Source organism: Marmota monax, unplaced genomic scaffold (genome assembly GCF_021218885.2).
Source record: "Marmota monax isolate L192 unplaced genomic scaffold, Marmota_monax_Labrador192_F-V1.1 WCK01_AAM20220418_F8-fsc00019, whole genome shotgun sequence".
In the NCBI taxonomy this organism is placed as follows: Eukaryota; Metazoa; Chordata; class Mammalia; order Rodentia; family Sciuridae; genus Marmota; species Marmota monax.
In genome coordinates, this window is record NW_026695242.1 from 17,669,647 (window position 1) to 17,697,593 (window position 27,947).

General features: G+C 34.5%; 1 protein-coding gene across 36 annotated transcripts in view; it reads left to right on the plus strand.

Annotated features, from left to right (window-relative positions):
• Positions 1-27,947, plus strand: part of Ank3 (ankyrin 3) — a 639,364-nt gene that overhangs the window by 553,659 nt on the left and 57,758 nt on the right. For 21 of the 36 annotated variants that reach the window (XM_058577999.1, XM_058578003.1, XM_058577998.1 and 18 more), the window contains 4 exons: positions 6,875-6,981; positions 9,292-9,324; positions 11,986-12,210; positions 14,965-15,119. In XM_058577999.1, the coding sequence (XP_058433982.1) occupies positions 6,875-6,981; positions 9,292-9,324; positions 11,986-12,210; positions 14,965-15,119 (520 nt within the window). The remainder of the gene's footprint in view (positions 1-6,874; positions 6,982-9,291; positions 9,325-11,985; positions 12,211-14,964; positions 15,120-27,947) is intronic. The other 15 variants (XM_058578025.1, XM_058578002.1, XM_058578013.1 and 12 more) reach the window with 1 other exon arrangement.

Consider the following 27,947-nt stretch of genomic DNA (forward strand, 5'->3'; position numbering starts at 1 on the left):
AGCTAGTGTAAAAGTAAGTCCCTTAAAAAGTATAAAAGGCATTACATATGTAAAGCAATCTTATTAGAATTTTATACCAACATTGGCAGTAGTATCAGACTTTTGATGTACATTTCATGAAATGTGCATATCAACCAATCCCCAATTGAGAAAGAGGAAACCGAGATTAAGAAAGGTAGAGAAACATCCTAAGGATCACAAAATCAGCAAGTAATGTTTGGGGCATCTCTGAAGGCACCGTCAATAAGTAAAAATAAATATAGATCAAGGGCAGTGTGTCTCCTTTATTCATGACGAAAGCAAGCTTGAAAGTCATATAGTGTCTGAACCAAGTGGACCTGCTAACTAAACTCCTCAGCTAGGTGGACTCCCTACCCAGTGACCAGCAGAGCCAGTCCAGAGCAGGTATCCTTCTCACAGAGGTGGGCTTTGGGAAGTGGAATAGGCTGCCTATTCCCTGGGACCATACCGAGGCCCATGAGAATGGAAGCAAGAGGAGAGTGAGCTTTCCTAGCTACCCTTCCCAGTCTATCACTCAGATAAATTACAACACATTTCCAGGTCTATAGTGCATATGAAGGGGTAAGGGAGAGACCCACAGTTATATCTGTGAGTTGCCTTTACACAGTGGAAAACTCGGGAGTCTTTCTCCATCAATAGGTGGCAAAGGCAACTCCAAAATCCAAGCCTTTGGCTCATCTTAAAGCGAAGCTCTTCCATTAAATGTTAGGAACACCCCTCTTTGCTGAAGGAAACTTAAGAGCCAGGTCTAGTTCATTTGTAACCATCATCGTAGGCAGTGTCTTCTTTATCATTTTAAATGTCTATTTGTTCAATAATGAAATAGAGCTAAAGCTTTTCTTTGGTTTACTGTGTCATGCACAGTAACATGTCAGGACATCTTCAAATTATCAAAATGATACTTGAAATTTCACCTTTAAGTGAACTCGAGTCTGTAGAAGTAGGTACTCGACATATAGTTGGAAAAGACCTACCAATTCAACAACTATTTATAAAACCATAGGTTCAGTTGTATTGCCATATTTTATTTTAGATGGATGCACTGTAGGAGGAACATGTTTTAGTTACTTGTGTGTAACTCATTCAGGTTTAATTAGGGCTACCCATAGGCCTGAGAAAGCTCTATAAAGAAGAAAGGAAGAAGAAAAAAAAGGAAGCAAAACTCAGAAGAGAAATTTACTGTGGCACCTAAAAATGTATTTAAATGTTACTGTTAGGATACATAAGTGAGACATTTAGTTCCTTGTTTTGTCTCAAGTATGGCATCTGTTCACTTGTGTGTGACAAAGCTTCAGTGAGCCGCAAAGAGTTCCAAGAGTAAAGGAGTTAAGGAAAGTCTAAGTGAGAGAGAATCCCAGTGTGCTGGCACACTCCAGCCTTGATAAATATTACATGATGGTGGCGATAACTTTTTGTGATATAATTCATTTTTTAAATAATTAATGTCACCAGTGCATGTGTCTAAGAGTGACAAAGATATATAATTTACTGTAAGTACCAAAGAGGGGTGATATTATTTATTTATCAGACTTAAAATGGTCCTTTGTGGAAAATAACTTCAGGGCCTTAAATGTAAGAACGGTAGTTTGTCCCCACCATGGCTACCACCAAAAAAAATTAAAACTTTGTATTCAGTGTTTTGTCTCCTTCTGAAGGATAGTTGGTTCTGAAGGATAGGGGTCTCCAAAAGTCATTATAAAGAATTGGTAAATAAGGCCAGGATAGAACTAACAGCTTACCTTTAACTTATAAAATATGGAACTATTGGCCATGGTTTAGTGATCTTTTGGGGTTAGGGTATCAGGTCTGTGGACTCTTATTAGACTCAATTGCACACCCACACACCCTGGAAGTATCTTCTCTTGTTGAATGGAGAAAGATGTTCCTTGTTGACTTTTGCATTTTCCTAGGGCCTAGATAGTGACTTGCATATGAGTGCTCTACAAGTTATTTTTTCAATTTGATTTCAAGGCTTTTTAAAAAAAATCTGTGTAATTCACAGTAGGTTCTAAAATTTAGGTTTAATATTATCAAGGTTATGCAGGTAAATAAGATCTCATCATTCTGTGGGACATACTTGTTATGAAAAAACTATTCCAATATACAACTATAGTCCCCATTTTTTCTTGTCCAGAGACAGTCATCTTTTGGGCCTCCATGTCTCTGAATTATCATGTTATAGTACTTCCTGTTGAACTTTTGAGGAGTTATTGACTTTCCAAATAGAAGATGAAGCTCTTTTTTTTTTTTCCAATTTCTCCACCACTGTGCACACTTTCCATCTTCCCATTTCCCAAAATAGTTGCATTTTTATTTTGGTTCTATCTGTACTTAGTGCTTATGTTGTTATGCATATGTAAATTTTCTTCACATATGTGACATATATCATGACTGCTTTTATTTCCAATGCTATTTTATTTTCCCTAGAATTGGAGCGCAATCTGTAAGCCTTCCCCCAGTTGTGCAAATCTTTTCTCAATATATTCATATCCACTAGGTATTCTATTAATCTCTACTTAACTCATCTTAGAGCTATCTCACTTGACAAGCCCCTTGAAAGCCCATTACACATCCTTTTTGGGTCTTCATCACTATGAAAATTCCCTTTATTTCTTCTGATGCTGGGTTCCATGTTGCTGATGTTGTCCTTCATTTTGGAGTACATCTTCCAATAGTTCGATTAGAGAGAGAGAAATTTGGAAGAATTTATACATCTAAAAATATTTTACTATTTGCATACTTGGTTTGACTACTTGGGAGAATTCCTCTTACAAAGAACTGTAACATGGAACTCCACTGTCTTTACCGTCAGTTTTTTCTGTTAAATGATTGATGGAAATCTACCGTCTGTGATCATTTTTGTCTCCAGGTTCTGAGATGTCATGCTCATGTGCCATCCTGAGGTCTATATTCATCTGTAGCACTGATTACTCAGTAGCTCCTTTCACTCTGGGAACTCAGGTCTTTAGTTTTGGGAAAGTTTCTTGAATTTTTTCCTTGATGAATTCTCTTCTATTTCACTATTTTCTTTCTAGAACTTTTTTTTTGGGGGGGTGGGTGGAGGGGCTGTTGACCTTTTGATTTTTCACTTGTATTTTCTCTCCTCTTTTTGTTTTTAAAAAAATTTCCCCTAGTTTTTATGTGTTTTTATTTCAATTTCAATGCTGTCATTTTACTTTCTGAGAGCTCTTTTTTTCCCCTCTAGTTTTTTTTAAAGCATTCTCTTATTTCATAGGTATAAAAAAAGATCTCATCTCTCACTTGATAATTACAAAAAAATTCAAGTTTTCTTAAAAATTTTGTTCTTGAAAAGCATCCGTTTCTTCCAGTTTGTTTATCTTGTTTGTTGGCTTATTTTGTTTTTCATATTAGCTTTTCCCAGCTGTCTAGTGGTTCTTGGCTGGCTACTCTCTAACAGGCTCACGGAAAGCTCTGTGTGTGGTGTACAACTCTTCAGTCATGATGTCTACTGAAGTCAAAAGCCTGTGACCTTTCACTGACTGAGAGATTCCAGTAGGCAGATCAGAATCCTCCAAGATTTCCCTTTTCTTCCTAGAACCTCTCTGTTCTTGTCTCTTTGGGAGGCCAGGAAAGAAAGAAGGATGGGAGATCTGAATATTCCATATATAAACTATCAATTAATCCTCATTGTCAGTAAAATGCATCTAAACTTCTAGTCTTCTGTCTCTGGTCTCTATGCCATGAGTCTTCTGCAAGGGTTGTTGCTGGTGGTGGGTGGGGTTAATCAATCAATGGTGGGGCTCATGCAGGACAAATCACTTTTTAAAAAGAACTTAACTAATCTGTCTTTCTGCTGATGTCTTTTTTTTAATTTTTTTTATTGTTGGTTGTTCAAAACATTACATAGTTCTTGATATATCATATTTCACACTTTGATTCAAGTGGGTTATGAACTCCCATTTTTACCCCGTATACAAATTGCAGAATCACATCAGTTACACATCCATTGATTTACAGTCTTTTCTCTCATTTTCCTTATCTTCCCCCGGCCACCCCAATGTTTATTTTAAAATACTTGACTGTCATTTTACTAGAGTGTTAACAAGGAAGCAAATCTTTAGCAGGATAAAAACTGAGACTTCTTTATTTTTGGTCTGTGGAATATTATCTTTCATCAGATTTGGAGCATTCATTTTTTTCAAGTATAGCTTCTGCCTTATTTTCTTCTTAGATGCTTCTGAGAGTACAGTCACACTTGTTTTTAAACTTTTCACTGTTTCAATATCTCATATTATTTTCTGTATTTTTATTCTTTTTGTGTATTTTTTCCATTTATGGTTTCAATGTACTAGCCCTGTTTTTTGTTGTGTCTAAGTCAAGAACTGACATTTTATATGAAACTGAACAGATGCACGTGCAATTCATTTTTATGTGTATTTCGGTGTTCTGTTGGGTGTTCTGTTGAATCTTCTGTCTTTCATATATTTTCTCTTTCCCCTTGTTTTTTTCTTTTTATTGATGCATTGTAATTATATATGATAGTGGAATGCATTGGTACATATTTGCACATGCACATAATATAACAGTGTAATTTGGTCAATTTCATTCCCTATCCTTTTCCTCCCCTTATTGCTTTCCCCTGGTTCCCTCCTTCTATTCTACTATTTTTCCTTCTATTTGCATGAGATTCCCACTACTACCACCCTTTTTTGCTTCTTTTCCGTCTGTTTTTCTCTCTAGCTTTCACATGAGAAACAAAAAACAACATACCACTGTTTACTTGTTGAGTCCAGGTTTTTCACTTAATATGCTCAAGTTTCATCCATTTTCCTGAAAATTTCATAATTTCTTCTTTATGGCTAAAGAAAACTCTATTGTGTGTACTACGTTTTCTTTATCCATTCATCTGCTGACAGGCTAATTCCATAGTTTGTCTAGTGTGAACTGTGCTGCTGTAAACGTGGGTATGCACGTATCACTATACCACACTGACTTTAATTTGGGGGGATAAATATGGATCAGTGGTATTGCTGGGTCATACTGTGGTTCCATTCCTACCTTTTGAGGGCCTTCCTGATTTCCATTGTACTAATTTACAATCCCATCAACAGAATAAAAGTGTTCCATTTTCCCTAGCATTTACTGTTGTTTGTATTTTTGAGGGATGCCATTCTAACTGGAGTCAGGTGAAATTTCAGTGTAGTTTTTGGTTTGTATTCCCCCAATTGCTAAAGATGTCGAATTTTTTTTCCTAAATTTTTAGTCATTTGTATTTCTTCTTTTGAGAAGTGTCTTTTTAGTTTATTTGCTCATTTACTGATTGGGTTTTTTTTGAGCTCTTTACATATTTAGGATATTAATCCTCTGTCAGAAAGGTAGTTAGCCAAGGTTTTCTCCCATTTTGTAAGTTCTGTCTTTATGCTCCTATTCCCTTTGCTATTTAATTTGATGCCATCCCACTTAATTGTTTCTTGTGTTTTAGGAGTTTTATTTAGGAGTTTATTAATGAAATTGAGCAAATTAAGGAAGTTGGTACCTGTATGTTGGAGTGTTGACCCTATTTTCTTCTTCCTAGCTCTTTGATCTATTTTGAGTTGATGTTTGTGCAGGCTGAGAGACAGGGATCTAGTTTCATTCTTCTACGCATTCCTCCCGTTTTCTTAAACATGGGAGTCAGAGATAAAGTTCTTGTTAGCTTACCTCAAAATCTAGATGACCTTTGAGTCTTCATAGTGTCTATCTGGGCTTGTTTTGTTTTTGTTTTTGTTCATGTGCTCTGGCCATACTTGGAAAATTTTATTTTATGCTGGATTTGTGTTTGAAAAATTGTGGACACACCCAATGGTGATATATTCCTCCAGAGATGGTTCACCCTCCCCCAGCTAGGACAACAGAGAAGCAAATGACCATTTAATCCAATCAAGATTTTGGTGAAATGAGGCTGGTTTGCAATCCTGGAAAAGTTCCTACTACTTCTGGTTTGTCCTGTCCCTGCAGAGTACTTGTTTGAAATTCTGGTATGATCTTCAAGTCCACTTCCCATTAGCAAGTTCTAAATTCTTTAATCATTTTCTTATGAAACTGCTGAAAAGTTCCATTATACTTTATAGGGATTTTTCTGGTTAGATTTTCAGCTTTCTGTTCTGTGTGGCCCGAGAATTCCACAAATATCTAATGGAAAACTGTAGCGTGCTTGAAACCACCCATATCTTTACCAAGAACTCTCCTGGTTTTTCCACTCCTCAGCAGTGGTCCCTGTGAAACAAAGCCCAAATTCTTCCTGTGCTTGTAACTGACAAGTGTCAATTTAAAAATAACAAAATTTCAGCTCAACGTTTCATGAGTATAGTTCTTCTGAGAAGTTTCAACTTCTCAAGAGTATAGATCCTTTAGTTCTCAGTGCCTCGGCTGCCCTCTACTGCATTCAGACTTCTGTATTTACCTGGTTTACTTGGGGAAGCACTGAATGGCTGCTAGCAGCTCTGTACCACTTGGAATTAGAAGTCATCAAGATTGACATTTTTTATTTTTATTTTGAGAATGGGGAAAAGATTTCACAGTTGGTATAGGATTAATCTGAACCTACGTTAAAGTACTTAAAATCACTGCTATTAGTTCCATGACACTCCTTTTACCATGCGTATTACTCAGGTAGTCTCTTGAAATATTGAAATAATATAGTGTATCAGTAGACTTTACTTTTTAATGTTCTTGCACTCATGCTATATATCTACCTATATTAGAAAATTCACAAATTCTTTATTTTGAATGTTAGTCTATCCACATTTATAGAGAAATACAGATATACTTTGTGTACAAAAAACCAAAGTCTTTTCTGTCTTTATGGGATGTTATATGTGACACTGATAGACTATATTGTTTTATTTTTCAGCATCTAACATTCACAAGGGAATTTGATTCAGATTCTCTTAGACATTACAGCTGGGCTGCTGACACCTTGGACAATGTAAATCTTGTCTCAAGTCCTGTTCATTCTGGGTAAGGAACCTAAATGTCATTTTTCTTTCTCCTATCAAATTAACATTGCATTTATTATTTAAAATTATAAATTAACCCCGATAACTTTCATATGCATGAATATATTCATATATAAAATATATACTCAGTATATGTGACATGCAATTATAAATCATTTAATAATTTTTAGCAAATCTGTATATCTATTTTTATTGTTTATTTAAAGTACAGTGTTAGAAAAATATTACATTCAATTAATTAGATGATTGGTGCAGCAAAAGTTCTTTTACATCTTTAATTTTCCTTTTCAATAAACATAATTTTAACAATCATTCTTCTTCATTTTATTTTACTAGCCAAATGAATTTTTCCCTAGGTATTCTTTCAAATAAAAATTAAATGTCTGAGTATTTATGTTAATTTATCTGATTGTATTTGTGCTTTGCATCTAATGATAGAAGAATTTCAGATAGGCACTTTGGCACATGCCTGTAATCCCAAGTACTCAGGAGACTGAGTCAAGAGAATCACAAGTTGGAGGCTAGCCTGGGCAACTTAGCCAGATCCTGTTTCAAAATATAAAAATAAAAGGAGCTGGGGATGTAGCTCAGTGATAGAGTGCCTGCATATGTGAGACTCAAGAGTTCAATTCCCAGTGCTGCAAAAAAAAAAAGGAATTTCAATCAAACATTAATTGTTTTGCGCTCTGGTAGTCTCATCTTTGTGTGTGTGTGTGTGTGTGTGTAATACAGACCTTTTACTTGACGAATGATTTTGACATTGATTGACAAGTGATTTTCCTTTAAAAAGAAAGTGTACGCTTGAAAGTTTCCAACTGACATTGTAAAATTTTCCTTTTACATTCTTGAAGCAAAAATGTAATTGAAATATATAAAATTATTACTTGAAAATTAATTTTAAAAGATAGTAAAGAAATTCACTTTTAGAAAGTGAACATAGAAATATCTGTGTACCAGAAATGCTGAGTAAAAACCACATCAAAGAAGTCCCTCATTGCTGTCTCCCTGGCCAGTGAAATTTAAGGCAGGAGGCTAACAGGTGACCTGCTTTGATAAGTGAATCAATAAATAAGAGCATTTTTAGATATTGGGTTCTTTACCAGTAGGTAATTCAAAACTTGGAATGATTGCCATTGATATAAATAGAATAAAAATAATTTGTTAAAATAGTGACTATTTCATATTATTTTTGTCTTTAAGACTGGCAGTGAGACTTTTTGTTGTGATCAAAGACAAGAGATGATTTAGAATTAAATAAGTTACTGGAAGCAACTTACAAAGTATTTTCTGCTGCTTCTAGTTAAAATAACTTTTAACAGCTAAAATTTACCTAGCTCTTTTTATTTACCTGGCCTTAGACTAAGTCTTTTACATGTATTATCTCATTTAATACTTACTTGAACCTTTAGATAACACTAAATATAGACATTATTCATTGTCTCCATTTTGTAAATGATAAGTCAGAGGAAAGAAATATATGATAGGTTAAAATATCAATTTAGAATTTTGTCTTTTGTAATTCTGAGAAAGGAATCCATACCATGTCATTTGAATAAAAGTCATTTATGTGAAATTGTTTTTAAAGCTACAAATTCCATGTGGTATTTGAATCATTAACATTGTATTTCCTTAGCTCAGAAAAATTTTGAATTATTATGGTAATATTAACTTTAAACTTCCTAAAATATTCATATGATTTATATTAGATGTATGGTATGTGGGCCCAAAATTGTAAAAACACCCACAAGAAAAATCAGATTTGAGAAATAAAATATGAAACTCTTGCCATACCTGCAGTAGACATGTCCATTTTTTTTTTAAATCAGGGTTGGTGAATTGCTGCCATAGAGCTATCATCACTTTGCAATCTCCACATACAAAACAAATATTCTAGAGTTTAATTTAGTAAACTGAGAAGTTGAGTAAATATGAAATAATCAGAAATGAACTTTCCCATACATTGGAGATGATGAAGAATTTGAATATGCAGATTATTTCCTCTTTCCCTTGAAATTTCATTGAGGACAGAAGACTTGTACAATAAAGCAAAATAACAGTGTGGACTTATTGGAATAGGAGGAAAGAGAGATGTTGTACACTTGAAAATATTTCACTATTGCCAGGTCTGTAGAGTAATTTATTCAGCCATTTAAGGCAAAATACTTTTCCAGGTTGTCCCACAAATGCTGAATGCCATGGTTTCGTTTCCTGATGATTTTTGTTTTTCTTTGCTTGTCATTGACATTTTCTGTTGCTTGCTTCTAATTATCTCAAATTAATTTCCCCATATGCTTTCTAAATTATTTTGCAGCTATTCTTCTCCACTTCCTCAGTATGATTCAAGGTGATAATTGTGTCCTTTATGTGAACCATCCTTTCTGTATTTTTAATATATGTGAATTTTTCCTCACAGTTAGATTGTGTCAGTCTCTGTAGTGTGTTAGCATCTGTCATCCTGCTGTTCTCAGAACTAGAAACATTCATATGTTAGTTTTAGGATCATGTGTAGAATTCATGCTATAGTTTAAATGTTATTAAGATACAAATATTATTAAACATCACATTAATTTGTTTTTCTTTGTTGGTATAAATTATGTTGCATGACTTTTTCAGCACATTATTTAAGGAATGAGTTTGGAAAACAAATCACAATGTTATTGACCTATATTCTGCCTAACACATGTTCTTACCTTTCTTCAGTCTGTTGGCCTATGAAGTTAAAAACCTTAGAACAGGAAATGATTGTTAAGAGTAGCAACCAAGCACTGTGTGCTTCAGAGAACACAGAGAAAGAGATTCTTCTAGTTTCTCATTAAAATCACTTTAGCCATATTTTGTCCATTTGATTCTGATATTCTTTGTAGCTAGTGGATGTTTTTAAACTAAACTTGATACCCTTACTCTACCTTCAGAGTTCTCAGCTACAATCACTATAGATCCACATCTATCCATCCATTAATGTTAATAACTAAGTCACAACTAGGCAGTTTCTAGGCACACATAACAAAATAGTTTTGCACTTGCAAAATAAATATTCTATAAACATATGTGTTTACTGTGTGCTAGAACTATGCACAGCTCTACAAGTCAAGCAGTGAACAAGATAGCCCTGATCTGAATCACTTGTCTATATTGTTGAGACTCAGCTGTTACCAGAGCAGCAAACATTCCCCTCTCAGTGGAAATTCTATGGGGATTCGTACTAATACAACTGAATTTTCAAACTCAAAGTTTGTCTTGCATCTTTTTATTTTGAACTTTTTTGTCTTGAACCATTTTTAATCCATTTTGTTTCTATTGGTTCCAATGAAAATATTTTACTGCTAAATAGAGAAAAATCAGATTTTTGTCATAGGCTTCTTTATACTGTTGTCATATTACATTAATTATTGAATAAAAAATAGTTTCATATATTTATTATACATATACATACATATTATTGTGTGTGTCTAGGAAAAAGAAAGCACCCTGGAGCAATTTCCAGTGAACCTCATATCATTTAGCATTGGAAATAATTCTTGTAGGCACTTGAACAAGTGAACAAATATCTTTTCTTTTGAATGGAGAGGAGTCTTTTCCCCTCTTACCTTGAATATCAGTGGTCCCAGTCTCTGAAAATGGATAGACTGTTATCAAACATACAGTTAATTCAGAGTGAAATAATTAAATCCATAAATAAACAAAAAGGGTGTGAAGGTACATCCACCTTAAGATGAGCAGAGTTGGTTCTGGAAATCTGCTTGGTTGAAAAATTATCCCCATCCTGTTGCTCGTCTCCCTATGGGGATTATAGGCTAATTTGTTTTGTTGAAGAGGTAGGTCATTCTTTCCAAGGTCAAGAGCCAGCATTCTTCAGAAAAGAGTCCATAAGGGGTTAAGCTCTATTTGCAGGATGTTAGCACTGTGTTTAGATGAAAGTATCATAAAGAATTTTGATGGATGGGATTATTTTTTTCTCCAAAAATACTGTAAGAATTCAGACAGCTTTCTCATGATAATATTTGGCGCTGTTCTAGTAATAAGTATATTTCCCATGTGAAAGTTAGAATGCAAGAAGTATATGTTTGTGTTCCCCTGTCTGATATGCACTGTTCCATATGATGGACTCACTGAATTATGTTCATCAGAGTAAAACTCTGGAACAACAATAGATGGGCTCATACATGATAGGAAGCAAGGATTCCAATATGCTCTTATTCATATTTGACACAGTTTCTTTATATTGCCATACTTACATGTTATTAAATATTTTCCTTACTAACTTTAAAGACCAAATAACAGAATTATATAATTTAGAGGCACTTTCTTAAAAGACTATATTCTACTTTTTGTATTACTGCATACAATGTCTAAATATAGATTATTTTACATAGATTATTTTATAATTCCATTTTTATACTGGAAATATTTAATCCCTTTCCATCAAAATTGTCTTAGCAAATCTAGTCATCTGCTTTTATTTTTATATTCTGTTTCATCTTAGTAAAAACTAGAGTGTTGGTATGGTTAAATATTCCTTTACTTTATGAGTTGTACATGTTAGACATACTGTGGAGTTTCATCTTACTTGTAGTGGGGAGAGAGATTACATAGTTAACGTGGCAGAAACCACTTATAGTTAAAATAACCTTGAATGTATGTTAAAAGACCACGGACAGTGTTGGTTTTTTTTTGGTTTTTTTTTTGTTTTTTTTTAATCATGGCTGCATTTTTAATAGTTAGTTTTTATCCCAACTTTGAGAGATTCTCTGTTCCCTCAATGAGAGCATCTCAGAAAGTGGTTAGCTTCTGGGAGGCCATGTTCCACCAAATGTAAGTTGTATTTCAGCTTTTTGCCCAGTGCACAAGTTTAATGCATGTTTGATGTGAACTCCACTGTATTTGCTTCCAATTTATCTTGAGAGAAATCAATAGCTACATTGTCTGTCACTTTAAACTGTAACCTTTAATTTGAAAACCCACTCTGGAAATGATTCAAGTCTGTCCTCTGGTCTTCTCCCTACAGGTTTCTGGTTAGCTTTATGGTGGATGCAAGAGGTGGCTCCATGAGAGGAAGTCGGCACCACGGGATGAGAATCATCATTCCTCCACGCAAGTGTACAGCCCCCACCCGAATCACCTGCCGTTTGGTAAAGAGACATAAACTGGCCAACCCACCCCCCATGGTGGAAGGAGAGGGATTAGCCAGTAGGCTGGTAGAAATGGGTCCTGCAGGGGCACAATTTTTAGGGTAAGTTTTGCTAATTTTAATCTTAGCCCTCTTACCACATTTTTTATTTTCTTTACCCTTGTTAACTTAAGGAGTTAACTATTAAAATGACTTAGTTGAACCTGATTGAGGATACTTTTTGTGTAGTGTCAAAGGTCACAAAGCTGTGTGATTCTGTGAGAGGCTATTAGGCTGGTACTTTCTTAACTCAGTTTGCTGGTCAAGGCTTTTACTAACCGAAAAGCATGTTCTCAGCTCAGCGAGTGCACGGAACCCCATCGGCCCCCGTGCAGGTCAAGGCACGATTCCTAGAAAAACATGCAGATGCTGGAATTGTATCACTTCATTAAATAAGTGTATACTCTGGGGATGTCCTTTTAAAGATAATTTTTAGGGACACAGTCCATTGTGATATGGTACTTTATAAAAAAGAAAAATAAATTGAATTCGTTCTCTGAGGTGGCACTTGGGTGCAAATCAGGCAGGCTCTGTCGTGACTGACAGTTTGTTCATAATTTCCCCTTCTCGTTTCTCTTCCTGCTGCATGGATGTTATTCAGTAAACTGCATCTTCCTACCAATCCTCCCCCTGTAAATGAGGGTGAGAGCTTGGTTAGCCGAATCCTGCAGCTTGGGCCTCAAGGAACAAAATTTATTGGGTAGGATCTTTATAGACAAGATACAGAATGTCTACAATTTTTTTTTTCCATTTTCAATTTTTTTCTGTCACACTCATGGTCTTATTCTTGTCTTAAGTTTATTTTTATTTTTTAAGTTTTTTAATGCTTTCAGTTGATGTGTGTCACTGAAAGAAAAAAAATCATAGTGGCTTGACTTAATGTAGCACCGCTACCTATCTTGTGCTTTTCAAAGCATGTGGAATTCACTGCAAGCATTCTGCTTCCATAACCTTGTGCTTCTATAAACCTTTCTTTAATTTGAAATGTTTCTTCTGAATATACTTTTTAAGCTAGACTCAGAGTCTTCAAGTTTAGCCCAGTGTAAGAGAAGGTATTTTCAGGCTTTGAATCGACATTTGCTATCAATGATATACATGTATGTGTGTATATTTGTCTCTATGTGTATAATTAGATCTTTATTTCTTTTTTTTAAAAGTACTTACGAGTACTCTGTAATCTTTATGGGCTTAGAAAAGAAAAACTCATAAGTAAAATGATTTTGAGAAGTATTGGGAATACATGATATTTAAAGACATTGAATTAGGTAGCAAACAATATTCTGTTGTTGAATTGTTTTGTTTTGTCTTGTTTAAGCTGAAATGTGTTGATGTTTGTTGTTTGTTCGCTTGTCTGGTTGTTGTATTTGCCTTGGCAGTCTGCATGAAGAGACCTGTTATGAAAAGTTATGCTTGGCTTTCACCTTGGTCAAAGGCCCTGTTCATACCTTCTCTCCAGTACTGTTGAATGTCAAACGCAAAGCCACATTCCTTCAATATTGACAGAGACAGTATCTGACACATTAACCTGCAAAGATTGTATCTTGTTCTCAAAAGAATAAACAAATAAAATTTAATGTGCAATAGTATGATGTTAAAAATTGTGGTAAATATCTTAATAGTTCTTGAAATTATTAGCACTGTTAGGAATACTTGTTTTTGTTTCTGCCTATTAAAGAATAGAGGCTAATATTAATAAATTATATTTAAAATCTTAATCTGAATTATGACTATTTTGCTAAAAGTAAAATTACAATTATCCCCATTTTAAATGAATATTTCTATAAAAACAAATCAAATATTCATATTTTCATTATTTGATCTTTTCAACTACTATCCCTTTTTATTCTCTCCTTATTTAAACCCATATCTCCTATTATTACATGTACATGAACACATAGGTTAAGAGATGAGGTTACATACAACCTCTGTAGGAGAATAATGATACTGTCTACTTAAATGTCATAAAATAAAGCTGCACAATCCAACTACATAAACTGTGTGTGATTGTGGTCTGCTTATTTCCATCCATCTTTTTTAGTATTTATCCCATTTTAAAATTTAACAAAATTATTTCCCATGGCTTGATTGGCTATCTTCAATTTGCAGCCATTCTTTTTACATCTCTTTGCAAAAGGACACTGTCAAAAATTATTAAGTCTTTATGTGACAATTTCAAACCAACAAGTGCTTTTCCAGGAAGTTTGCAGTATTCCTATACAGTTTATGTTAGAGCCAGGAAATGAAGCTGCCCACTCCCTATTCACAAATTCAAAATATGAGAAACTACACAGGCCATGAGGGTCTTGGAAACTGACTGCTGGAGCAAGTAGATTGCTCTATGAATTGCTTTATTGCTAAGGGAAAAATGTAGTGGTGATCTCTCAAATTAGGAAATTGATAGAACTTCTTTTTTAAAGAAATGACTGTGTCCTTTTAAATCGCTAGCATTTTGTATAATATACCTTCTTGTGTTTAAAAAAAATGGAACAACTTTCTTTCTTATGGCCTATTTTAATCTTTAAATTCCTTGATTCAAATTTCCTATGTATATGGTGCTGAATATTTTCCCCTATTAAGTTTAATGCCTAACATATGGTAGGCCTTCAAGAATTGTTTGTGAGTGAATGAATGATGGCATGTTATCAGGCTTCTAATATATTATTATTGAACAAGCAAATGATTCTGCAGCTTTGAACTCATTCCCAACCTGAGTGGCACCTCTGATTTTCAGTCAAACATTGTTGATGAAACATTTTTGAGTATGATACTATAAATATATCTAATTTGATACCAAAATAATGTGGATTTTTTTTCCAGCCCTGTCATAGTGGAAATTCCTCACTTTGGGTCCATGAGGGGAAAAGAGAGAGAACTCATTGTTCTTCGAAGTGAAAATGGTGAAACATGGAAGGAACATCAATTTGACAGTAAAAATGAAGATTTAACCGAATTACTTAATGGCATGGATGAAGGTAATAATGATGACTCCTTTTTTCTGTCACTATTTGCAGGCAGAAACAGGGAATTACTGGATTGCATGAAACAGTACCTGAGCTTCTCTTTGTTGTATTTTAAGCTGGGATCCAAGTTCCTTAGCATTTGCGATTTTCAGTATCTATGGCATAAAGTTCCATTTAATTTAACAATTGTCCTCCTCCCCCTCCCCCCAACACACACACTACAGATGTGCAATATTCTGGTGATTCTTTTAGTTTTTAATCAAATGTATCAATCTTTCCAAATCCCAAGAAAGGATAAGGTGAGATGAAATAATAATGAAAGGCATGTGAAGCATGTGGAGCATTTTCAGGAAAATAAGTTCACATTTTATTTTTGGAATTATTATTTCCAGACTCTTTCAGTTCATTCAGTTTTCTCCCAGTGTACTTCAATATTCTTCCTGAATTTTTAATATTGCTTGGGCCATAACAAGTTTAAAAAATAAGTTTCAAGATAATTATTGGAGTCTGTGGTGTTTTGGTGTCTTATTCTTTGACCTAGTAAGAACGGCAAAACAGATCTTATTTTAGGATGTCTGATGCTTAGAATCATAGCAGTTTTTCTTAGTAGACATTGATAGTAGACTGGTTTTGAGAGTAGTTATTTGACAGAGATTTCCTTAAATAATGTAAGAGGGAGGAGAAACCAAGCTCATGAAATCTGATGCTATAGACAAAAATGTCAGAGCTAATCTTTTTACTTTGTATTTACTTCCTACTCACTGCAAATTCAGCCATTGTTTTTAAATTATAGCTTTAGTGGAGATGTAATTCACATCCTATAAAATTCATATTTATTAATTCATTGAGTTTTAGAATGTATCTAACAGGGTTTCTTGCAGGTTCAGGGTGTAGACAAAGGAGCTAGACAAACTTAGTATTTGAAGGATGGCTTGGACAAGTCACTTAATCCCTGTGTGCCTTTTTCTTGGGTAAAACAGAGGAAACCCTCCTTGCTTTATAGAATTACTATTAAAAATAATAAATATTTATGTGAAGTGCTCTTATTTCAGAAATAGTCCTTTTCACACAGTGAGCCCTTGATAAATTTCAGTTACTGTCACCGTTATATTCATTCTACAAGGGAAAAAAAATGTCATGCCAAAAGTTTTGTATAAGATATGGTCACTACCAACCATGAATGTTAAAGATGCTTTATAGCCAGGTAGATAGAAACTAATAATTGGAGAAATCCAGCAATCATGAGGCACTGGTAACTGCCTTTATATATGAAAAGTTTAAAAAGAAAATATAGCATTATAAACTCAGTCGTTTTACTTCTACTTTTCAGGGAAAGGAACTAAAATTCAGAGAAGTCAAGTAATTATCTAAGATTAACTTACTAAATAGCAGCACTGGGGATGAAATCTAGTTCTATATTTCCAAGATTTTTAACTGTATTCCACTTATTTTAGAAATGTGTACCCTGTGAAGAAGAAAACAAACCCACAATGGAAAATTGCTACAGACTTCCAAGTTTGGTCCAGATTAGATTGGGTCTAGATTAGGATCAGGTACATTTAATGCATATATGCTATTTAAGGATTAAACATATATTAATATTTATATTACATGCTATCTACAAATTCAAGTAATTTCTTAAGGATGGGAACATTCAGTGGGGATTAAAATTTCTAATTAGTATTACCTGAACTTGTTCTAAAGCATAACAGATAGTCATTCTCTTACATGACATGAAGAGAAACACAGTCAAAAGTTTTTAAAAGAATAAATGCTTAGAATAAATTAGCATTTGTGGAAGGCTGAAAGAATTTTTAACCTGATGATTCAGGTTAAAAAATGGAGAGATTAAGAGGAATGGATTTTCTATAGATGATAGTCATCCTTTTAAAGAAAACAAAGTATGAAAAATGTTTTTAAAGATCCAGTATTTCTTAAATACTAAAGTGGTTTTGAAAATGTAATGTCTACTACAAAAAAAAAACTTTTTTTTAATGGATAGCTACTTGATACTGTAAGTTCCTTGAAGGCAAGATACACACCTTCCTCCTCTTGTCACCAGAGTCAGGCACAGAGGTAATAGACAGAAAGATATACAGTATAAGCCATCTGGAGGAAAGGTCTCTGTAGTCTGTTTCCTCTACCCCAGTCTTCATTAATATTAATCTCCTGGAGAAAAAAAAAATAGCAGAACACTTGAATTTGAAAAAAAAAATGAAAAGCTGATACTATTTTCAAAGAACACTGACTATTCTAAGACAGAGCTACCCAATAGAACTTAATGATGATGGAAATGTACTACACCTCTGCTGTCTAAATAAGAAATCTCTAGTCATACATGGTTCTTGAGCACTTAAAATGTAAATCATGCAACTGAGGAAGGTAATTTTTTGTTTTTGATTCATTTAAGATAGCCACATGGCCAGTGGCAACCTCACTGGACAGTGCATTTTTAGCAAGAATACTGAATACTCTAATAATACATTCTTCATTTTTGAGCATATGTTATATATAGTATGACCTATCAGGCAAAAGTCAATTTTTTTTTCAAATTTTCAGGTTTCTTTTGGGGAGTGTGCTTTTATTATTTCACACATCACATAATGTGTTTTGTTTTTAATAAGTCAGTTTTCAAATAGGAATAAGTTCTGTCTTTGCTTAGACAAATGGTGTCCCAAACACAGCTATGCCAATGGTTAAAGAAACGGTGATATAATTCTCCGCCCTGGATTCTGTGTGTTATCCTGGAAATGGCAGATTGAGTTTCTTTGCTACATTTTTAAAGACCAGATATAATTTGATTCTATTTTAGATAATTAAAAGGAATTATAAATACTTCCAGGTTTAAAGAATCAAGCCCCCTACAGACTGTGAGAGCAAAAATGAGAACTAAATTTTCAAGGCACAGTGGTTTTTATGTGTATTAAATTTAAAAATAATAATAATGAAGGAATAATAACACATTTTATAACAGAAGCTTTGTTTGATTTTGTACCAAATTCAAGTCTTAAGTTCCACACTCCTATCCCCACAAATATGTCATTCTTATCAGAACATCCCCCCTCTAAAACCAAGCAAAAATAGAAATCAATCTATGTGTTTAAAAGAAGTTAACCTGTTATTTTCCTGGATCATCCAGCTAGTCAAACCTCTAGTGGGGCAGAAGCATAAGTGCCACAGAGAAGGTTGTGTGTTTTGTGTTCTTATCTCTCCACTCTGGGCCTCTCTCCTTTTTGCTCCTGGATTACTGTTAACAAGAGAAAAGCCATGCATGAAATAAACCAGTGACCAGATCCCTCAAGATTTCCTTAAGGAAAAGAGAAGTAAATTGGCCTATGATTATTTTATTTAACTTATTAATTTCCATAGTTCATAACAATTAGGCTTCATCTGCCATATATATATATATGATCCGTGATAATGTGTATCTTATTATAAATGTTTCCTTTTTAAACTTCCGTTTGCATAAATGAATTCTGTATGCTACTTAATAACCAGTCTACATGCTAATTACCAGTCCCATTGTACTCTCTGGTCTGAAAATTTTAATACCCAAGTCTTTAAAAATTATCTTAGGCTGAGCACAGTAGAGCACACCTGTAATCCCAGTGACTCAGGAGGGTGAGGCAGGAGAATCACAAGATCAATGCACTTCAGCAATTTAGCAAGACCCTCAGAAACTTATGAAGACTCTGTCTCAAAATAAAAAATAAAAAGGACTGGGTGTAGCTCTGGTGAAGTAGTCCTGGGTTCAATGCCAATTACCAAAATAATAAAAAATAAAAATCATCTTAGCCATTATTTTGATCACTGATTTTTACTAAACAACAAAATTGTAAAGTTTGGATATGTTCAATGGTGTTTTAAAATGTACAAAGCCTTTCCATGTACTTAAATTTAATTATAAAACAACTTCAGGAAAAGCCAGGAAGAAGAGAATTTGCTCATCTTAGTAATGTGATTGGGACCATGATCTGTGGAAGTTACATAGATCAGAATTCCCATTCTGTGTCTCTACCACTTATTAGTTAAGTGACCCTAACCAAGTGCTCACTCTCTCTACAACTTAGTTTAAGTGTGTGCAGGGAGGATGCCTCAGAATGAATTAATGGGCAGCAGAGGAGCTACTCTATGTTAAATTCATACCTGCTTGCCCAGTGTTCAGTCACAGCCACAGAGACCATGTTAAGTTGTGTAAGGAGAGCAAGTGGAGTCTGACATCCTGCCTCTCTGACTTACCACTCCATTGCTTTGGCACTGGCCCAAGAACAAATGGGCACTCTTCAAATTTGTTCAGTGCTGCTATTTGCTTGCCAAGCTGTCTACTTGCCTCATGTGGGCACCCTTTCCCATATTGCACGAGGACACCATGGGCTAGACATAACACCCCACCCCCACCATCCAATCAGGAAATAGTAAATAGGTGGACCTAAACTTCCAAAATTTGGGCTTCTGTTTCCACACCCACTTGTCTTTCTACTGCACTCCTTTGCCCTCCTGTATGCTCTCAAATGAAGGATGCCTAGGGAAGTGCTTTGTGTAGAACAAAACTGTCACAAAAATGTCAACTGGTATTTAAGCTTTTCATTATTAATAATGATACCCTCTCAGTTCTTGTCTGACTTAAAAAGATATAGCATATGTTCAGGAAAAACTTTAGCTGCAAAATAGTAGAGAAATAAGACCTACTTCTAGCACTCTTAAGCAAGCCCAGGGACAAAGTCATCTGGTTATGCTAATGAAGCAGGTGTGTAGCAAAGTTCTCTTGAAGTAAGAAGGCTAGATTAACACAGAGGGCATTTGGTCTGGGTGCAAAGAACCTGCCTTTACCACTAAGGTATCATGTTTCAAGAGCAACTTTTCTCTTTGGCAGCAGATAGAGAGATCTGTTTATGCTCTTATCAATTAGTGTATTCCTGGCACAGAAAAAGACTGCAAAACAGAAAACAAACATTTACCACCCCAAATAGTACACCAAATTTAATCTACTTTTTGAGTTTAGTGAAAACCTTATTTTAATTAAACTCTCAGAACTGAATTAAACATGTTAAAATTGTGCTTCCAAAGTCAGATCTCAAAGAGTATTTTAGTCTGTGGTTATGTTGGACCTGGGAACATTTATCTTTCCTCTTTAGAGGTCCTTAACATATGAATTAAGACCTTGAGAAATGTTCTGATCTGGCACTGTCCAGTATAGTAGCCAGTATATGCCTGTGGCTGCAGAGCCATTAGAATGGCCCAGTAGTGATTGAAATGGGCAGCAAATATAAAATATACCAGATACATGATCCCTACCCTCTTCAATATGTATCTCATTAATAATTTGACAGGGTTTGTACATTGAAATGATAATATTTTAGATGTTTTGGCCTAAATAAAATGTCATTAAAATTAACTTCACTGGGACTAGAGATACAGCTTAGTGGTAGAGCACTTGCCTAGCATGTGCAAGAACCTGGGGTTTAATCCTTAGCAAAATTATAATAATTAGAATATTAATTATTATTATTTTATCAGATCCATTTAATTATCTATTTACTTTTGCAGTGCTGGGAATCAAACACAGGACCTCACACATGCTAGGCAAGTGCTCTACCGCTGAGCTAACCCCCGACCTCCTATTTATCTATCTATCTATCTATTTATTTATTTTTTGGTACTGGCGATAGCACTTTACCACTGAGCTATGTCCTCAGCCCTTTTTATTTTTTATTTTGAGATGGGGGTCTCATTAAGTTGCTGAGACTGGTCTTGAATTTGCCACCTTCCTGCCACCATGGCCAAATCCTTTTTATTTTAAAGGTGTGGCTATAATAACACTTAACATTACATATTTGGCTTGCATTATATTTCTATTCATAGTGCTGCTCTAGATGTTGTATACACTTTGTTTTATATAACTATTAGGTTTTAAAAACAATTATTTCTTCCTAAGTATCTGTGCCATCAATTTAAAATCCCAGTTCAGATGGCATACACTTGTAATCCCTGAAGCTCACGAGGCTGAAGCAGGAGGATCACAAGTTCAAAGCCAGATTCTGCAACTTAGTAAGACCCTGTCTCCAAATAAAATTTTAAAAATGGGCTGGGGATGTGGCTTAGTGATTAAGTGCCCTTGGGTTCAGTCCCCGGTACCAAAGAAGAAAAGAAAAATAAAATCCCAATCATTGTAGTGGAATAAAATGGTTAAGTTCCTCAAACAATTTTATAAAGCAAGAATAATAATTTCTCACTTGTTCTTAATTTTCATATGAGACCAAATGAAGTTCCTAAGGTCATATATTTTATAGTAAATAATAATACTGTTGTTTTCCTTTAAATTGAAGTGGAAAGGGAAATTGGTACCTATTATGTAACAGAAAATAAATTTTCCAAATTTATATCTTTATCAGCAAACTTAGATTTCTCAATTTAAAATTTCCACTTTGATTCATGTTATTTTAAATTGTCTCTAATTTTTTCACGTTTTTATTGGTTCATTATGTTTTTCATTTATCAACCATTAGACAAACAGTAATCTTAAAAGTGTCAAGTCATTGTAGTTAAAAACAGAATAGTGAAAATGTGGCTTTAATTGTACACAGCACCATCTGGTGGAGAAATCTTATAGAAACAGTTTTGTAAAAATCACACACACAAAAAATAAATTGTTAACCAAATCAGGATTAGGTACAAAAACTAAAAATAAAATAGAATTTTAACATGAAGTACTGAAAACAAGTCATAGCAAAATATTGGCCTATATGCAGTCTATTGCCATAAAACTGGCATTTTAAGTCAGTATCACATTATAAAATGAAACTGTACCAGAATAGTCTCCCAAACCAGTTACCTATGTAGGAAATGAAAATTGGACCAAAGCAAATGAGCATTAAGCAATAATGCCAAATTTTATGTGTGTCTTTATGTATGGATGTCAGTTAGATGTCAAACATTAACGGGTCAGAACAGGGAATTAGACACCCTGTTCATATGTCAGGCACAGCAGTACTGTTAGCCTTTTGAGAGGCTGGGAACCTTCTCTACCTTGTGTGTTGATGTGAATAGAGGCCAGTGTGCCCGATGCAGAGATCTGAGCCCTTGGAATAAATCAGTTATTCAGCATGTATAGTTATCCCCATATGCTACACATGCCGAATAATTGATTTATTTATTTAAACTTATTTATTCTAATTTGTTACACATGACAGCAGAATGCATTTTAATTTATAGTACACATATAGAACACAATTTTTCATTTCTCTGGTTGCACACAAAGTAGAGTCACACCATTCGTGTCTTCATACATATACTTTTATGATGTTTTATCTTTAAGACATTATATATGGCCAGCATGGTGGCACATTAACTGTAATCCCAGCACCTCAGGAGGCTGAGGCAAGAGGGTCTCAATTTCAAGGCCAACGTCTACAATTTAGCAAGACCCTGTCTCAAAAAATGAAAAGGGTTGGGAATATAGCCTAGTGGTAGAGCACCCCTAGGTTCAATCCCCAATACACTTCCGAAAAAGGACATTATGTATGATGTACTATTTTATATATGCATTGACTATGTATCCTGGATTTTGAAGATAGAATTATATTGTTTCCCCATGGATGATGTAGCCCTGTTCTAAACAAAGGACTGAAGAGTGACATAATAGAGTTTTGGTACCTCTTTATGTTTACTCTGAGGAAGAAGGATCAGGTTATATCATTTGAAGCTTTTTCCCTGTACCATCTTGGGTGAATGTGTTACAGAATTTGCATGTTTAGAAGGACTGAACTTTAATCTCAACAGGATGAATGTAATTTTCTAAAATATCTCAGTGAATATATTATAGGTACATAATGTTCTACACATTCTACAACTAGAGTTGAATATTGTAAATTTATCTTTTTTTTTCTTTTTTTAAATTTATCTTTTATTTTCTTCATTTCTTCCAGTTTATCTGATATTTTCTGCAATTAGTAAAATTTATTTTAAAAATTAAATGAAACTGAAATTATAGCAATTCAGATTTATATTCTATAAAGATGTAAAGCTGAGATAATGTGATAATTTTTTTAAAAATCCAACTGGCTTATGACCTTAGATCTACTAGAGACTGTCTCTCTGGCTCTCCAAAACCGTATGACCTTAGAATATATAACCTTTCTAATTCATTATGTGAACACAATTGTGCAAAGGAGGCTTTCTGACATTTACTTAAGTATATCTATCCCAGAGGACATGTCTTATCCTTATCTTATAGTAAGAAGGACTCAGAGAAGTTAAGGAAGTTGGCCAAAGTTCATGTGTACTCTTCACAGAGCTGGATTTAAACTAGGGTACCTGTTTATAATGGCTTTCCACAGATTCCTAATAGCTAGTTTTCCCTTTTTAATTCTAACATTATGAGCCTTTTTTTTCCTACCTCACAATATCAAATACTCCGTTCTTAGAAGAATAAGCTAAAGAGTGCATTTACCTGACCAGAAATTATCCCTAGATATAGATATCATCTTTAGTGAAACTTCTGACGTCATTTGTATTCTCTCTATAAATCATTCACACTCAGATCTGACCAAGCCACATATACCATTCAAAACCTAATTTGATACAGGAAAGAGAGTTTGTCCCCATTTGATAACATTTAATTACACTCACATAAGAAGAGGAACTAATCAGCATGATCATTTGAAAGCTTTAAGAGTAACTTTTAGTTTGCATACGATTTCATTCTATTACTCATGTTTGTATTATGGTCTCCATAACCATTTATATTCACAAAGCATTTTATGATCCTCAATTACAGAAGATGCTGTCCCACCTTTTTCAAATAAACTAAATGAATTACTGTTGATCACTAATGAGGCAAGAAGGCTTTATAACACTAGTGCTGCTGTAATCAGGGCTTTGAGCCAGTTAGAAGTCATGTCATCTTTTTACTCAAGGTATTTGCTAATCTCTTCATTACTCATTCATTGATCAGTCACCACCCATGTGCCCAGTAGTCTCTAAAGACACTATGTTAAGTAATGTTTAAAGTCCATCTTTCTGACTTCATCTCTATACCTCCTTTTTAAAGACCACATTGTTAATCTGAGCTCTAAAACTAATCAAATCAGTTTGGTTATGCCACTTAACCAGGAAGTAAGCCTTCTTAAACTTCAGATACCTATGTTGCCAAAATGCTGTTGTGAACAAGATAATAACTGGCCATGCGCAAAGTAGATATTCAGTAATCTAAACTACCTGTTTTAGTACTCCCCTCTCTTTTCCCTTGAATCCTTTTTTTTTTTTTCCCGTGTGTGTGAAAACTTTCCTAGTAACAGATTAAAACAAGAGACAGGGAGAAGGATTACGAGTTACCTTAAAGATAAGAAGCACTTATGTTTAAACTTAGGCTTATGTTTCATTGTTTATCTTACAGCAATTTAGGTCATTTTCTTCTTTAATATCCCAGCTATGGAGTAGTTTAGTATTTTCTTTTAAAAACCAAAACCATTTAAAAGTAATGGATATTTCATTGCCACTTAAAATACCCTTCTCATATTGAACCATTTTGAGCTATTTTTCATAGAATTCTCTGATATTTTTAATAATTTGTTTCTGGCTGAGCCTGCTGGCTTAGGAGTCTGAGGCAGGAGGATTGCAAATTCAAGGCCAGCTTCTGCAACTTATCAAGAACTTGTCTCAAAAATAGATCGATGGATAGATAGATAGATAAATGATTGAAGGTGTAGCTCAGTGGTAAAGCATCCCTGGCTTGAATCTCCAGTACCAAAATAATGATCTGAACTTTTAAGGCCAGGTACAAGATGAGAGTCCATGAAAACCTCACTTCCCATTGTGCCAGGTCATTAAAATTTCCTTAAGTGAGTGTGAAAAATAGATTTCCATGTTCTTCCCCCAAGTCAGAATCTCCACTTGGGAAGTGTAAGGATCTATGATTTGACAGTTAGTACTTGCATTTCTACTATCTAGTCAGGTTAGGACATACTGTGCAAGGTGTTAGGGACTCTGTGTGAATATGATACAAGTGTCACATTAAGCTACAGATTATTTTGTTAAGCTTTTCTCTGTGTGTAAAGGATGAGAGCAAAACAAAGATTCTTGGTAATATATTTCTGCTTCTCTGACCTAAGTAACAGACTATTTAAATATCTCAATACAAAAAAATTCAATCCTAGAAAGAATACAGGCATTGTTCACTTTTAGATTATCAGACTTCATTGCTATTTGTCTGAAAATATGACTTCTCTGAAATACTTTTTATGTTTGCAACACAAAATTTTCAGAGGAATTTATATTCTCATTAATTTTTAATTCATTGAGAACATTCATTAATTTGAATTGTAAACACAGAGACATAATAAACTTCACTGTAGACTGAAAAGTAGAAAGATTAGATCCACTTTTTCATGCACAGTCTTTTGTAAAAACTATGAAACACCAACCAGTTTCTGCTATGACATATATTGCAGAGTACAACTTAAGGAATTACACTGAATCTTACTAATTCCCAGTTGATTTCTTTCTTCACTGGATACCAGCTGAGCACCTACCAGAGACAGAGTCCTCAGCATCAAAGAGCATGTAATGTAGTGTGTTTTCTTTGCATTTTATGAATATAAACCCTAATTTATAATACATACTGATAACTTCCTTAGAATCAAAAGCCTTAAGGGAATGTGCCCATGATGTTGGGTATCATGACCACAAGTCAGGGTGTCACAGTAGCTGAGTGTTGAGAACCTGTCCTTCATTCCCAACTGAAGCCTTCTCCAGCCAGCTGTGTCTTTAGTTATCTGTTTTCAAACTTTCAGCTAAGGTCATTTAGGTCACCATATTTCAGTTTCCTTTCCCTCCCCCATCCCCAGGACTGAACCCAGGAAGTTCTATCACTGAACTACATAATCAGTTCACCCCCTTCCCCACTTTTTTTGAGATGGGGCCTTATTAAGTTGCCAAGGCTGGCTTCGAACTTACACTCCTCCCGCCTCAGCTTCTGAGTTGCTGGGATTTATAGGTAAGTGTTGCCACCATGCCTGGCCACTGACCAGTTTCCTTTTTGTTAAAGCAAAAAAAAACCAGAAAAAGTAAAATGTTTATACTGTATTTAGTTATTTATTATGTTTATACATCTTTAATATTTGTGTTAAACATATAATAATTCATGAGTATATATTCTTTATAATTCACAATTTTTCTCTTCCTTCTCCATTTCCCCTACCTTTTTACATGAACCATGTAAAGATGTAATTAGTCAATTTCATGAGATCATATTTTTGGCAATTTTTAATTTGCATATTAAAACCTTAATTAGACCCTCTTACCTCATTCTGTTTAATACTGCACAGTATTCCACGATATGAATATATCATAATTAATTTCTATCCTGTTGCTGATCAGTAACATCATGTCACAGACTTTCAGGTGAAAATTCTGTAGTGACTTTACTAACTGGTTTTCACCTTCACCTCTTGCCTCCTCATACTTATTTACTCTCTACATCATTTAATTTTCTAAATTATGCACTTTCCTAGAATCTATTAGCCTCATCTTTAACTGTAAGTCTTAAAGGAATTATGCCTCTTTTTATAAACCAATACTGAAGTAATTCTTTTTTAATATTGTTTACACTTCTAGACTTACGTTTATTCTCAGGGGAAAAGTTACAATATTTTAAGCACACAAACAGAATATAACCTGGTTTAAAGGAACCAGAGAAGATATTGTTCTCCATTTCATCAGTCTGAGGCCAGGAAATATGAGTATTAAAAAAGGCCATATGTACGATCCTATTTCAGGAAAAGTGCATGGGGGCCCTTATTGTTCCCACTTGCCTACTTTACTGCCATAAACTTCCACATTGGATGTACTTTTAAATCAAGGCTTATCTTCCAAATGCCTGTTAATGTATACATTGGAGGTCCACTACCATGTGTGTTTTAATGGTTACAGAAGACTTTTAAAAAGCTTTAAAATAGAGTGGGCACAATCCCCTGCAAATCCTAAAAGATGTCAGAAGTGAAGTGTGGAGATTTTCCTGGGACTTCTCTGTTTTATATGGTTAGAAATTACCTGCTCCATTGACCACTCACCCATAGCATCTGAAATGTATGTGCTCACTTTAGACTTGGGGGTCTTTAATATCTTAATGTCAATGGTGACACAGTGTGAGATGTGGCCAGGCTGCTTTCATTATCCAAACTGGTAGTCCTTCCAAGTGCATTGCTATTATAGTTTCTAGAAGCAATATAGCTATTTCTGTCTTAACTCTTCACAAATATATGCACCCATATCCACAACACACACACAGCCAAGAAGTGCACAATACTGCCAGTCCACCCAAAGGATGCTTCACTTCCCCAGTGGTTCCAGACTGGTCCGGAGCAAATTTCACATTCTCAGGATGCACAGCTTAGTATATGCAGAATTAGGAATTTTGTCCTGTTTGAAAGATGCAGTTTCACGCAGTCTTCTTAAACTGCTTGCACTGTAAGGATTCCAGAGTCATTTTGAAGGAAGCATAATGACATTTTGGTGCCTTAAGGAAAAAAATACTTGCTTAAGCTGATGATATGCTGCCCAGCAATTTAAACAGATTATCAAAACTTTCTCAGAAAGTATGAATTCTGGGAATACACTCTCTTGCATAAGCCAAATAATGGAGTGGGAAAGATATTTGCTTTATGTGGAAGACTCTTTCCTATCAATTATTGCATAGGTGAAAACGCACCTAGAATATTCTCCTGAGCAAACTCTGATTCCTTCCTGTTTTTCTATACTAAACTTTTTGTACGTTTTTTTGGTAATTTTAAAAATTGGCATAATATACGTGATGGGATTCATTGTAATATATTCATGCATGCA